Source organism: Salmo salar, chromosome 15 (genome assembly GCF_965601325.2).
Source record: "Salmo salar chromosome 15, fSalSal1, whole genome shotgun sequence".
Classification (NCBI taxonomy): Eukaryota; Metazoa; Chordata; class Actinopteri; order Salmoniformes; family Salmonidae; genus Salmo; species Salmo salar.
Window position 1 is genome coordinate 94,723,323 of NC_138305.1, and position 15,375 is coordinate 94,738,697.

A 15,375-nucleotide genomic window follows, 5' to 3' on the forward strand; every position below is an offset into this window, starting at 1 on the left:
AGATGACCATGTGCTTTAAGGTTTACCGGATCTTTTTTCGGCAGTTTTCTTGAAGATCACAACACGACCCACACGCTGCAGTGCTGTTGTTCAGCAGCAGATGATGTGCTGTCAGCCACTGGCTTGTCATTCTCACTCACCATCGAATGGACTCAAGCTAGCCACAAGTTCTGACTGAGTTCCATTGTCATGAAACGCAAATACAGCGATGAGTTTCTCTCTCTTGGTTTAATACAAACTGTGAGAAACAACGAGGAGCGCCCACAATGTGTTTTGTGCATGGAAGTGCTTAGTAATGTGTCTCTCAAAACGAACAAATTAAAATGACAGGTCCTGACCAAACATCCACAGCATGATGCTAAACCCAGGGAGTTCTTTCAGAACAGGGCAGAATGCTTCAGGAAACAGTTATTTGACAGTGGAAAACTAAGTCAGCTAGCAAGGCACTTCTGTCATAAGGGAGCACCATCTCTCATAGTAGTCGATGTGAGATTCTCTTTCAAACAATCCCCTTGTACACAGCCAATAGCTAGCTAGCTAACGTTAGCCAAAGCAAGCTACTGTATCTAGATACTGATAGTGCAACCCTAAGTAACAGTACAAATGAAGATGGGAAAAAAAACAGTTGCTGTTAAAATACAAGCAATCATTTTTATTCTCAACTGGAATACACTGATTGACGCAAGATGCTTTTTGAGGCTGAGAAACTGACTGAGAAAGCAGTAGATGTTCTGATGCAGTTTGGCACCACATACCTGTGCGAGTCAGGGTTCTCAACTGTCAAAAACGGAGCCCAGAATAGACCAGTCACACACCTATCATTAGGACTGTGTGTGTGTGTGTGTGTGTGTGTGTGTGTGTGTGTGTGTGTGTGTGTGTGTGTGTGTGTGTGTGTGTGTGTGTGTGTGTGTGTGTGTGTGTGTTTTTCTGGTCTACATCTGTGTGATGTGATCAATCAGTTTATTCCAGTTCAGAATAAAAATGATTTAATGTAGTTTAACAGCAACAGTTCCAACCTAGACAGATATGTTACAGTGTTTTTAATGGGGACAAATAAACATGAATAGCTATTTATATGGGTATTTCATTTAATTGTTATTTGTCTGTGTTGCATGTGTTAATGGGCGTAAGGGCAATGAAATGTATCGAGGGGGGTGTGTGTGTGTGTGTGTGTGTGTGTGTGTGTGTGTGTGTGTGTGTGTGTGTGTGTGTGTGTGTGGGTGTGTGTGTGTGTGTGCATATTGAGGTGACGTCTGTTCAGGTAACATCTGATCCTGAAGACGTGTACTAGGTGTAACGTACATTAAGACACATCTGCATCAGTCATAGCCATGCCTCCATGTTGCCATGCCTCCATGTTGCCATGCCTCCAGCGATGTTCTCCACAGCATAGAGATGGACTCATCTGGTTCCATCCCTGCCTCCCTGCACTCCTCCCTCAAAGTTTCTCCCTTTTTCTATCTTCCATCTGCCAGCCAGGGCTATTTCTGTCTATACCTCCACGTGGATGGGTGGATGGGTAGATGGGTGTAGGCAGGCATCAGGAAAACAGACAGAGACATGGGAGTTAGAGAGGTTAGCTGTGGAGCGCTGTTTGTCTACAGGAAGGAAGGGACACTTTCCACTGTAACTAGATCAAATCAAACTTGATTTGTCACATGCTCCGAAATACAACAATTGTCAACCTTACCGTGAAATGCTTACTTACAAGCCCTTAACCAACAGTGCAGTTCAAGAAGAGTTAATATAAAGTAACACAATAAAATAACAATAAAGAGGCTATATACAGGGGGTACGGTACCGAGTCAATGTGCGGGGGTACAGGTTAGTCAAGGTAATTTGTACATGTAGGTAGGTGTGAAGTGACTATGCATAGATAATAAACAGCGAGTAGCAGCAGTGTACAACACAAATGGGGGGGGGGGTCAATGTAAATAGTCCAGTGGCCATTTGATTAATTGTTCAGCAGTCTTATGGCTTGGGGGTAGAAGCTGTTAAGGAGTCTTTTGGTCATAGACTTGGCGCTCCGGTACCGCTTGTTGTGGTCTTTCCTCTGACACCGCCTATTATATAGGTCCTGGATGGCAGGAAGCTTGGCCCCAGTGATGTACTGGGCCGTACGCACTACCCTCTGTAGCGCCTTATGGTCAGATGCCGAGCAGTTGCCATAGATGACTGCATCAAGGTGACTAATATTGAGACAAAGCACTCAGGCATGTTCGGTTCCCTTTTTGAGTTGATATGGAAGGGGTCACACTGCCTACACCTCTCCTGTATTTGGAGTTTGGTAGCTCCAAGTTCTCTCATAATATTTCAGCTGTCAGTTGAATGATACCAAATCTGATCCAGCCTACTGATTCAGGCTACTGATTCAGCCTACTGATTCAGCCTACTGATTCAGGCTACTTTCTCATACAGTGTTTGATGGAATTTTGTTGTTGTTGTACCCATGTTATTCTTGTTGTCTCATTATAGAGATTTTCAAAACTTTTTTGAAAAGTACAGTAGAGTGGTTTCCATTTGTGATTTATCCTGCATCCAAATCTCTGTGCTGCACTCAATTCGCTCAGACATACAGAGATGGAGAGATTCAAATACATAAATCCACATTTATCCAACGTGTTGTAGAGAAGTACACTACAGGCCTATGTTTTGTACATCTAGCACCCTTGTCAAATGTTGTTTGTGCATTCTGCATCCTTGTGACTATTGTATTTCATTGCATTACTTATTTAACCACAAATAATTGTTGGGAAACCAAGTCTGGGGCCACTTGCCCTGCCAGCTCATTCCATAAAACCTGAAAAACACTACCCTGTAACTAAATATCAATTTGGCAGTGACTGTTCAGTGTGGAAAATGAACTGACGAAGCAGGGAGATAGTATGCTAATCCTGAATTCACTGACTGACTGTCACTCACTCCGCCCAGCCCCACAGGCAGCAGCCATTCACTTCTTTCTAACTGGGTCTGCGTCTCAAATGGCACCCTATTCCCTATAGTGCACTATAGGGCTCTGGTCAAAAATAGTGCACACTGTAGGGAATAGGGTGCCATTTGGGACGCATACCCTGGTTAGAAAGAAGTGGATGGCTGCTGCCTGTGGGGCTGGACAGAGTGAGTGACAGTCAGTCAGTGGATTTGTGAGACTGAGATTGCACAACAGGCTCAATTGAATGGTTCTGAACTGAAGCATGCTTTTCCCACTGCTGCATGCTGACACCATATTTCACCCCAAATCATTTCACACTCTTCCTCTTTATTGGCACTGCACTTCTCCATTGCATTATTGTTGTTTATATAAAGAGTGTATTCATCATGTGACGTGACTATCATTAATGTGATGACGGTTATTTTATCAAATCAATTAACTATGTTTAATTATTACGTGATGAAATGACCGTTACACAATGAAAGGGGTGGGGAAAGAAAGAGCGGGAGAGACAGAGAGGGGACCCATCGTACATACAGTTGGAAAACTATGCTCATGGGAATGTGAATACTTTGCAAATGAACGACCGCTCATTCGAAAAGAATTGCAATGCATATATTTACGCTTGTATGTCTTTGTTGTCTCTCTCTGTTGAAATCACCCGGTCCATGTATGGGGAGTTGTTCAACAGTCCCTGGTTGTCCACCAGAGGTCACAATGTCCTCAGTTGCAGTAGTAGGCTTTCTTTGCTTTGGAAGTGTTCTAAGAATTGATACATCAGACGTTCCAATGGTCGTTTGAGAGGGAAATGTTCCTCTTTTCTCGTCTTCGGTCAAAGTTCTAGACGACTTTTTTCTGTGTTTATGATCCCGTGCTTCTTTTATTCTGTACACCACTAGCTAGACAATACATTTTTAAGTTAAATACATGTTTCTTTACACAATGTTGTTTGTCATGAAATCAATGGTTGTTCATCATTTTAACAACCAAAAGTGAATATAAACATGTGATATCATCTCATTTCATATCACAGAGCCCATACGACTATAATAACGAATCTGTGATGTGCTTTTCACTTGGGAGTCAGTCAAATGGTTGGAAAGAAAGACGGCGGAAGTGGACGCTGATGTGCAGCATGACTATAATGGCAGAGGAATCAAGGAGAGTTGGAATATTGTCCAAAATAATAGAAAACGGAGTAAAGTAGCAAACAGTGATGAGAATGTCCATTCTTATCTTGTAGGAGTATGTTTTGTGAATGAGGAGCAGCTGATTGGATTACCAATTTTGAAGAATCCATTTCAGATATCCAAACTGGTGGAGAGGGTGCTGCGTAAAGTCAAGGCTGTGAGGATCATGAGACGTGGGCTTGTTTTGATTTTTTTGTTCTTCTGAGGATCAGAAAGAGTGTGTGTTGTGTCTCACCCGATTTGAGAAGTTTGATGTGTCCTGTGTGTCTCGTCGGAAGAGGGCACCCCTCAAGGGGGTTATATCTGGCGTTTCGTGGGAAGTCGATGTTGCAGAGATTAAAAACATTCATGGAGTGATCGATGCTCATCGGATGAATCATGTGGTGAAGACTACAGTATCTGTTACTTTGTTCTTTGATATGGAATCTCTCCCTACTCTTCTTTTGATATGGAATCTCTCCCTACTCTTCTTTTGATATGGAATCTCTCCCTACTCTTCTTTTGATATGGAATCTCTCCCTACTCTTCTTTTGATATGGAATCTCTCCCTACTCTTCTTTTGATATGGAATCTCTCCCTACTCTTCTTTTGATATGGAATCTCTCCCTACTCTTCTTTTGATATGGAATCTCTCCCTACTCTTCTTTTGATATGGAATCTCTCCCTACTCTTCTTTTGATATGGAATCTCTCCCTACTCTTCTTTTGATATGGAATCTCTCCCTACTCTTCTTTTGATATGGAATCTCTCCCTACTCTTCTTTTGATATGGAATCTCTCCCTACTCTTCTTTTGCTATGGAATCTCGCCCTACTCTTCTTTTGCTATGGAATCTCTCCCTACTCTTCTTTTGATATGGAATCTCGCCCTACTCTTCTTTTGATATGGAATCTCTCCCTACTCTTCTTTTGATATGGAATCTCTCCCTACTCTTCTTTTGATATGGAATCTCTCCCTACTCTTCTTTTGATATGGAATCTCTCCCTACTCTTCTTTTGCTATGGAATCTCGCCCTACTCTTCTTTTGCTATGGAATCTCTCCCTACTCTTCTTTTGATATGGAATCTCTCCCTACTCTTCTTTTGATATGGAATCTCTCCCTACTCTTCTTTTGATATGGAATCTCTCCCTACTCTTCTTTTGATATGGAATCTCTCTCTACTCTTCTTTTGATATGGAATCTCTCCCTACTCTTCTTTTGATATGGAATCTCTCCCTACTCTTCTTTTGATATGGAATCTCTCCCTACTCTTCTTTTGATATGGAATCTCTCCCTACTCTTCTTTTGATATGGAATCTCTCCCTACTCTTCTTTTGATATGGAATCTCTCCCTACTCTTCTTTTGCTATGGAATCTCGCCCTACTCTTCTTTTGATATGGAATCTCCGCCTATTCAAGTGCTATATAAACTACGGAGTCAGAGCATTTGTTCCAAGACCAATGCAGTGTGATCACTGTAAAGCTTGTGGACATGTTTCAAGTGTTTGCAGAAGGGAGAAGCCGAGATGTCCAAGTTGTGGAAAAATCATGTTGTGTTTTAAAAGTGATGAAAATGTGACATGTTTCAATTGTAGTGGGAACCATGAAGCCAAGTCTTTGGAATGCCCAACAAGGGTGGAAGAGAATGAGATGGCCAAAGTCAGGGCTGTCCAGAGCATTTCATATGCAGCTGCTGTATAAAAGGGTTAAGGGTTCGAATGGTGCTCCTGGAGCCTTCACTGCAGGCTGCAGGGGTTTCCGTTCAACAGCTTGACCCAGATATGTTAAAGGTTAAGAAGGTGGACTTTGTGGCCTTTATAACTATGGTGATCAATGGCACTGCCAAGGTGGAGAGGAAGTCCAGGAAAATAGATATCCTTGTGGATGCAGTGGAGCGGTTCCTGGGACTGAAAGACTTCTCGGTGGAGGAGTTGCATGGAGTATTGGCACAAGCTGTACCACCCTCTCAGGTCATAGAGCCTGAGAAGGGAGATATGGAGATTTGACGGAAGGAAGAAGTGGGAGTTTGGTGGGTTTTTTTTTAAATTATTTTATTTTGGGTGGATTAAGTTAGTTTCCCCTATCACATATGGGTTTTATTGTTACCTTGGTTTTTCAACCCCGTCTAGTTGGTAGCAGTACTATACCTTTTGGGGTTGTAGTCTGCCATAAAACCCACAGAAGTAGAAGCTTTTCACTTGATAAATGATGGAACACTGTCACCTGCTGGTCAAATGACCACATTGAAATAACGTTTATTTTGAAGTGAGAAAAGGAACCCGGAAATAGTGTGTACTGTGAGAAAGTGGAGGGTGAGTGCTAGCTACTTGTGGCTGTATTTATCTAATCTTGGAACGAAGTCGATCGTTTTTAAAATATAAACGTAATTTTCTGGGTGAGAGATCTGTGTGTTTACAAACTATCTACGTCAGTGAAGGGCTAAATAACAGAGCCCCTTAGCTAGCGCAGTGTCAACAATCTTGCTAGCTACCGACAGGTTTTCATGTTCAGTCAATATATTCTGTATAGTTGCATGATGCCAAATGTTTTAATATGTTTTGCATTTTGGCGAGTGCGTTGTTGTCATTAGCTAAGCATTTGAAATGGTCACTCGCCTCCAGAAGGTCAGTCAACCCAAATAGATTTTTGCTGGATCAAAATTGGAGTCCTCGATTACGTTAGCTACAGTAATAATTAGCTGGGTCATTCTCACGAAATTTGACCCAAAAATGAAGAGTTTCATTTTTAACGAAATGTCCTCTTTGATCACTGAGATTAGGATCTGTATTTAATCTATACTGAACAAAAATAGAAAGGCAAAATGCAAAAATGTTAAAGATTTTACTGAGTTATAGATTTCACGTGATTGGTCACAGATGCCTACAAAACAAAAAAGTACGGCGTGGATCAGAAAACCAGTCAGTATCTGGTGAGACCACCATTTATTTGCCTCATGCTGCACGACACATCTTCACATAGAGTTGATGAGGCTGTTGATTGTGGCCTGAGGAATGTTTTCCCACTCCTCTTCAATGGCTGTGCGAAGTTGCTGGATATTGGCAGGAAATATTGGCAGGAAGCTGTCGTACATGTTGATCCAGAGCATCCCAAACATGCTCAATGGGTGACATGTCTGGTGAGTATGCAGACTATGGAAGAAATGGGACATTTTCAACTTCCAGGAATTGTGTACAGATCCTTGAGACATGGGGTTGTGCATTATCATGCTGAAACATGAGGTGATGGCGGCGGATGAATGACCTGACAATGGACCTTAGGATCTGGTCACGGTATCACTGTGCATTCAACTTGCCATCAATAAAATGCAATTGTGTTCATTGTCCTTAGCTTTGCTGTCCTTAGCCATCACCTCATGTTTCAGCAAACCATAACCCCACCGCCACCATGGGGCACCCTGTTCACCACGTTAAAATCAGCAAACTGCTCGCCCATACGACGCCATACACATGGTCGGCAGTCGGGAGACCGGTTGGACGTACTGCCAAATTCTCTTAAATGACGTTGAAGGCGGCTTATGGTAGAGAACTGAACATTCAATTCTCTGGCAACAGCTCTGGTAGACATTCCTGCAGTCAGCATGCCAATTGCACGGTCCCTCAAAACTTGACACATCTCTGGAATTGTGTTGTGTGACACAATGTCCCCAGCACAAGGTTTACCTGTGTAATGATCATGCTGTTTAATCAGCTTCTTGAAATGCCACACCTGTCAGGTGGATGGATTATCTTGGCAAAGGAGAAATGCTCACTAACAGGGTTGTAAACAAATTTGTGCATAGATGTGTGTATGGAACATTTCTGGGATCTTTTATTTCAGCTCATGAAACATGGGGCCAACACTTTACATGTTGCATTTTTATTTTTGTTCAGCATATTTTATAATTATTACAACAGTCCAAAAAAGTAATAATGAAATCAATGTCTAATATATTTTTTACATTGCTCCCCTAATGAAAAGGTGTGAGTTAAACATAACACTGAAAAGAAAAATATTTGTAAAGAAATTATAAAATTATAATGAAATTAAATCGGACTTAAATTTCGCAGCTTTTTAGCCGTTTCGTTAATGAGAAGGCCAAGGGGGGTAAAGGGGCTGTTTGAGACTAAGAACCTAATTCTGAAGACATATAAGCTAATAAATGTACTTATACTACTCATCTCGATGATGCATCATGGGTGAATAAAACGTTGTTTTTAAAGGAACTTAAAGTGTTACGGAAATGAGACACATGCCAACAGACACTGTGTTTGTATGTAATACATATTTTAGTTTAATATAAACTTCAACTAGTATACAATTTTTATGATTTATGGATAAACTGCAGCAACATATTTGGTGTTTTATTCAAATAAGCAAGTTTTTCTTGTAAAATCTTATAAAATTACCAGATAGTTTAATCCGGACGCATTTCGATAGTGAGAATTTGGGGTGAAAATGTACACAATTCAGGAAAAAATGTATTTAAAATATGACACTTAGCCAAAATGTACACATCTTAGTCCTCAGAACGATAGTTGATTTTTGCAGATGCATCATGGTTTTTGTAACTCAACGTGCTACAAACATGGTTCATAAGAATCACCCAGCTAGGTGGCAGTCAGTCAAGTCTCTGTAAATATGAATTATTAGGCTGACAAACCAACTGGCCAAGTATAATTCTGTAGTGTAATCACATGGCATTCGTATTTTCCATCAAGGTCCAACTAACACATGACCATAGCTTTATAGAATGTCATCTGACTCCCAATCCAGGTGGGGATACACCTGCCCTTGTGTTCTCTGAAAAGATGGATTCTAGTGGGAAACCCTCCACAGCCCAAGTCCTACTATTAACCACCAGCTCAGCACTGACTGCAGTCTTCTACTCTGTCTACAGGAGGAGGACAACAACAGTAGCAAGATTAAAGGTAATCACATTATAGGCTTGTCTCATCTATCTTTCTTATCTCTTTAAATCTGGTAGGTTTGTGGTTAGGCTAATCATTGACAAATGACACATCTTGAGGGGAGTTTAAAGACATGGTCTGGAACGTTGGCAACATAAGTCTTTTTTAAACATCTCACTTTGGGATGGATTTGTCAATGTGTAGTTCGTACAGTACATACATAATCTACGAGCAGAATTACTGTGTTACCTCAAGTAGCCACGAAATCCCTAGTTTGAAAGTGACAGTTTACTGGAAGCTGCGCAGTGCCATTTTCCCCCATATGTGTCAGCCCCTTATCAATTCGAGTTCCAGCCAATGAGCTTTAGCCCCTCGCCATTTGAGTGACAGCTAGCAAGATGCACACACGGCAGAGCGAGAGACGGTGAGCACATATGTGACGTAGTAAGCAATTTTGGCTTGTGAGCACTATTTTCTGAACTACTGGCTAAAAAGTATACAAAAGTGTCAGAGAATCTCTTTAAATTGTTTTGTTTGCAACTTACTAGAGCATACAGTAGCACGGCACCCAGAAATCCCAGAAATCCAATGTGATATTATCAATAGTTCAGACAGTATATCATTTGCGTTTTACCAGGAAAGGATTTCACTTCATCATAATGATCATTGGAAGTTTTTGATTGTTCTTCAATATGCTTTATGTTTTACAGGGAGCCAAGAGAGTGTCTATTGATCAGGATCTGAAGAACATCCTGACAGCAGCACCAGGAAAATGTGTCCCGTACGCTGTGATCGAAGGTGTTGTGAGATCTGTTAAAGAAACCCTGAACAGCCAGTTTGTGGACAACTGCAAAGGGGTCATCGAGAGGTTAACTCTAAAGGAGAAGAAGATGGTGTGGAATCGCACCACTCATCTCTGGTAGGTGCTAAAGTACAGTCGTGGCTGAAGTTTTGAGAATGACACAAATATTAATTTCCACAAAGTTTGCTGCTTCAGTGTCTTTAGATATTTTTGTCAGATGCTACTATGGAATACTGAAATATAATTACAAGCATTTCATTAGTGTCAAAGGCTTTTATTGACAATTACATGAAGTTGATGCAAAGAGTCAATATTTGCGGTGTTGAACCTTCTTTTTCAAGACCTCTGCAATCCACCCTGGCATGCTGTCAATTAATTTCTGGGCCACATCCTGACTGATGGTAGCCCATTCTTGCATAATCAATGCTTGGAGTTTGTCAGAATTTGTGGGTTTTTGTTTGTCCACCCGCCTCTTGAGGATTGACCACAAGTTCTCAATGGGATTAAGGTCTGGGGAGTTTCCTAGCCATGGACCCAAATATAGATGTTTTGTTCCCCGAGCCACTTAGTTATCACTTTTGCCTTATGGCAAGGTGCTCCATCATGCTGGAAAAGGCATTGTTCGTCACCAAACTGTTCCTGGATGGTAGGGAGAAATTGCTCTCGGAGGATGTGTTGGTACCATTCTTTATTCATGGCTGTGTTCTTAGGCAAAATTGTGAGTGAGCCCACTCCTTTGGCTGAGAAGCAACCCCACACATGAATGGTCTCAGGATGCTTTACTGTTGGCATGACACAGGACTGATGGCAGCGCTCACCTTGTCTTCTCCGGACAAGCTTTTTTCCGGATTCCCCAAACAATCGGAAAGGGGATTCATTAGAGGAAATGACTTTACCCCAGTCCTCAGCAGTCCAATCCCTGTACCTTTTGCAGAATATCAGTCTGTCCCAGATGTTTTTCCTGGGGCGTCAGCGTAGCCTAGTGGTTAGAGTGTTGGACTAGTAACCGAAAGGTTACAAGTTCAAATCCCTGAGCTGAACAAGGCAGTTAACCCACTGTTCCTAGGCCATCATTGAAAATAAGAATTTGTTCTTAACTGACTTGCCTAGTTAAATAAAGGTAAAATAAATAAAAAATGTTTTTCCTGTAGAGAAGTGGCTTCTTTCCTGCCCTTCTTGACACCAGGCCATCCTCCAAAAGTCTTAGCCTCACTGTGCGTGCAGATGCACTCACACCTGCCTGCTGCCATTCCTGAGCAAGCTCTGTACTGGTGGTGCCCCGATCCCGCAGCTGAATCAACTTGAGGAGACGGTCCTGGCGCTTGCTGGACTTTCTTGGGCGCCCTGAAGCCTTCTTCACAACAATTGAACCGCTCTCCTTGAAGTTTTTGATGATCCGATAAATTGTTGATTTAGGCGCAATCTTACTGGCAGCAATATCCTTGCCTGTGAAGCCCTTTTTGTGCAAAGCAATGATGACGGCACGTGTTTCCTTCCAGGTAACCATGTTTGACAGAGGAAGAACAATGATTCCAAGCACCACCCTCCTTTTGAAGCTTCCAGTCTGTTATTTGAACTCAATCAGCATGACAGAGTGATCTCCAGCCTTGTCCTCGTCAACACTCACACCTGTGTTAACGAGAGAATCACTGACATGATGTGAGCTGGTCCTTTTGTGGCAGGGCTGAAATGCAGTGGAAATGTTTTGGGGGGGATTCAGTTCATTTGCATGGCAAAGAGGGACTTTGCAATTAATTGCAATTCATCTAATCACTCTTCATAACATTCTGGAGTATATGCAAATTGCCATCATACAAACTGAGGCAGCAGACTTTGTAAAAATTAATATTTGTGTCATTCTCAGAACTTTTGGCCACAACTGTACATTGAAGTGCTATGATGTATTCTTGCATGCTCTCTTACTGATGGCTGTTAGGAGGCTCAGTTTGTGTGGATGTATGGTTTGTGTGTGAAGACACTCACACACTAACGATGGCCCAACAGTTAACTTTTGTTCCTCTTGTGTTACCTTGAATGAAAAAATAAACATAAATTAATTTGTAAACACAAACAAAATGTATGAAAATAATGTTATGCTCTACAACGCTTATTTTTGTGGATACACGTCTCTCTAGATATCTCTATTTTGTAACTGTCAGGAACGAGAGTGAAAAGGTCATCCACCAGCGCACCAACACGGTGCCCTTTGACCTGGCATCCCACGACATGGCCATGGCCGCCACCATCCGGGTCATCCGTCCCCTGGACTCCTCGGAGCTAGACCTGGAGACCACTTACGAGAACTTTCACCCCACGGTCCAGTCCCTGACCAATGTCATTGGCCACTTCATCAGCGGGGAGCGCCCTAAAGGTATGGTCCTTTTGTGTGGTCCTGTGTTGCTCAGTTAAGCCCAGGGCTAAGGTCAACACTGCTTTAGTAGAGCATGGCACTTGCAAAGCCAGCGTTGTGGCTGGGACCACCCATACTAAAATGCATTCATGCATGTAAGTCTTTAAGTCACTTTGGATAAAAGCTAAATGGCATATGTTGTTGTTATTATTATTATAGGTATCCACGAGACAGAGGAGATGCTGCGTCTGGGGGAGAGTGTGACCGGGGTCGGGGAGCTGGTGCTGGACAACAACCTGGTGAAGCTCCAGCCTCCCAAGCAGGGCCTGAGGTACTTCCTCAGCCGACTGGACTATGACTCCCTGGTGGAGAAGCAGCAGAGCAGCGTCAGAGTCTGGAGGGTCCTGACCGCGGTGTTTGGTGTGGTAGCTTCTACGACGCTCCTCTTCATCCTGTGGAAGCAGTGGGTTTACCACCGACAGAGGAGAAAGGAGAAGAACGTCCTGGAGGAGTTCAAGGAGCATCAGAGGAAGAGGATGATGGAGCTGAATGTAGAGGAGACCAGTGTTTCCCCTAGTGCCTGTACGGTGTGTCTGAGCCGGGAGCGTTCCTGTGTGTTCCTGGAGTGTGGGCATGTCTGTGCCTGTGACCAGTGCTACCAGGCTCTTCCAGAGCCAAAGAAGTGCCCTATCTGCAGGGCGACGATAGAGAGGGTAGTACCACTTTATAACAGCTAATGGACAATGCCATGGCGATTGTAACTGGACTAATCTAATGTTACTGAAAATGTCACTGAAAAAAGGATTGTGTATTTGTTTTTCTTTTTTTTGTGTGTGTGACAGGAAAATGACTGTGTATAATTTAAAGTGGTACTTGTAGCTTTAACATTTCATTGAAAGATCAACCTTACTTGTAATGCTCTGTTGTTATTATGCATATGTTGATTTGAGTTATATCAGTTGAGGAAAAGATGTGTCCTTTTTCCATAGAGAGTTGTAGAATCAACTCAGAAGTTGAATGTCTTCACCTCAATGTTTCTCCAAAGCACATCAAAGCCATTTTGAATAAAGAAAGAAAAACACAAAACAAATCTTCAACTTATTTTGCAAAGTTGGAGTATAGTATACAGATGTAAATGTAACTATCCACACATTTATGAAAATATGTATTGCTGCCAGGACAGAGTGACTTCTGCCTTTCATACATGTTTTCAACAGTGATATTTTATGTTTTGTATAAGCCATCAAATTTGATATGAGCAGTGAAAGTAGAGAAATAAAACATGTGCAAGATAGAAACATTTAAGAAAAGTATCAAGTATGTCCCCCAAGTTAGCCTACAAAGTGACTGAATCAGTTATGTCCCCCAAGTTAGCCTACAAAGTGACTGAATCAGTTATGTCCCCCAAGTTAGCCTACAAAGTGACTGAATCAGTTATGTCCCCCAAGTTAGCCTACAAAGTGACTGAATCAGTTATGTCCCCCAAGTTAGCCTACAAAGTGACTGAATCAGTTATCTCGTATAGAAATGAGATGAGGCAGTATACAATGATATTAAATTATTAATTCATAATGGGTTGAATATAAGGGGATTCTCATTGAACCACGAAGGTACAAAACATGCAGCATAAGGAGCGTGACGTGGTGAGACTGGTGGATGGAGAAGGAAAAATGTACCTCTGTCGCTGACATGTATTTTCAGCCAGGTCTCGGGATTGTTTTGCATCGCACTCCTTATCAGATTTAGCCTACAATTTTACAACGGTGTCATTTTATTATGTAAATGTACTGTATTCCATTGATACATGGCCCGTTTATTCGTAAAGGACAGAAAACGTTGAATAAATAATTTTTAATGTTAGCGATATTAGACGATAGAATTTTCAGTGTGTTATGATATATGCTTTTTCACCGGCGTCTTTCAGTATCGATTATTGACTAACCTTGTACTGTGAAGACATGTCGGGAGTATTGCCTTTCAACGAGACATATTATAGTGTTGATGGCGACGTGGGAAAGGTCTCCATCACGTGTTGCCTGCAGGATACCAGCAACTTCTATTGTGCTGCACTGACTAAAATACCACCGAAAACCGGACAGATTGGGAGAGGTAAACGAGGTGAGAGACTATTGTCAACAAAGGACGTTTTTAAATAATCATTACAATAAATTAAATAAACACTTTTGAAAATAGGGTGTGTGTGTTCAAAAATACAGAGTTGGGCTCTTTCATTGGAAAATGTTAATATTTTGCTGTGGCTTGACTGGACACAGGATGTATAAATTAACTTTTCCATGAGTAGAGATATAGAGGGCGTTGTATGAAATGCACCATTTTAGTTTGACAATCTGAGTGAATCCTCACAATTTTGTGTTTTCTTCTAATCGCCAGTTGCTATTGAAGATGACAGAATAGAAAATGAGCTGAAAGACCCAGCAGAAAAAATACCTGCCGGTGTCTAGAATAACCCAAAAGAAGGTTCGCAGCTCAAAAATACTGTAGGCCTACTATCCCTGCTCAGCAAAAAAGCACTTTGGTATGTTCTCGTTTTGTATTTATTTCAGTGATGCCTATTAGTCCATGCTTCCAAACAGAAAAGAACTGTGAAATTACTTCACTTGGTCCTTTGCTTTTAAAGCACATGTTATAGAACTTCATTAATTGATCCAGTCTAAATAATTGATTAATGATATGAAAATTATTCCCCAAGGCAAAGGCTGGTAAAATGCGAAGGATACTGTATGGGATAATATGTGGAGGAAAAACAGATCCTAAACTTGCTCTTATTTTTACTCTATCTTGGCTGTTTATTTTGCTACTGTACTGTTCAGTCCTGCAAAGTTCCAATACTTTTGTACAAAATGTTAAAAGCTGTGTTAATGTGTTTTTCACCTTTAATAGCATGCATTAATAACTTTTGGATACCCTTTTGGTAGTGATGACCACTTGTTTTTTTACAGAATGACAATTGAAGGACTACTGTTTTTAATCATGCACTTTTGGGTTTTGCCATTTGTACTTATGTTGTTGCTGCAAACTGCCTGCTCATTCTAATGTGAAAAACGTATTTTAACATCAGGCATCTACCTATGAAACAACTAAAACGATTCCTGTTTTGTGATTGTAACAGTCAACACATTTTTATAATACAGTGCTGTCATGGGGAATATGATCACAACTGTGCCAAATATCTCAGAAGATGCCATGAAATACAT

At 41.5% G+C, this 15,375-nt stretch overlaps 2 protein-coding genes across 4 annotated transcripts; both read left to right on the forward strand.

Annotated features, from left to right (window-relative positions):
* Positions 1–6,336: 6,336 nt before the first annotated feature.
* On the forward strand, positions 6,337–13,242 carry mulan (mitochondrial ubiquitin ligase activator of NF-kB). 3 transcript variants are annotated; one of them, XM_014146790.3, is made up of 5 exons: positions 6,337–6,413; positions 8,875–9,029; positions 9,719–9,927; positions 11,970–12,181; positions 12,380–13,242. In XM_014146790.3, the coding sequence occupies exons 2-5, from the start codon at positions 8,910–8,912 to the stop codon at positions 12,895–12,897; spliced, it is 1,059 nt and encodes a 352-aa protein (XP_014002265.1). In that variant the 5' UTR covers positions 6,337–6,413; positions 8,875–8,909; the 3' UTR covers positions 12,898–13,242.
* Positions 13,243–13,883: 641 nt separating this feature from the next.
* camk2n1b (calcium/calmodulin-dependent protein kinase II inhibitor 1b) lies at positions 13,884–14,747 on the forward strand. Its single transcript, XM_082961506.1, has 2 exons — positions 13,884–14,304; positions 14,551–14,747. The coding sequence occupies exons 1-2, from the start codon at positions 14,119–14,121 to the stop codon at positions 14,620–14,622; spliced, it is 258 nt and encodes an 85-aa protein (XP_082817632.1). The 5' UTR covers positions 13,884–14,118; the 3' UTR covers positions 14,623–14,747.
* Positions 14,748–15,375: the final 628 nt, after the last annotated feature.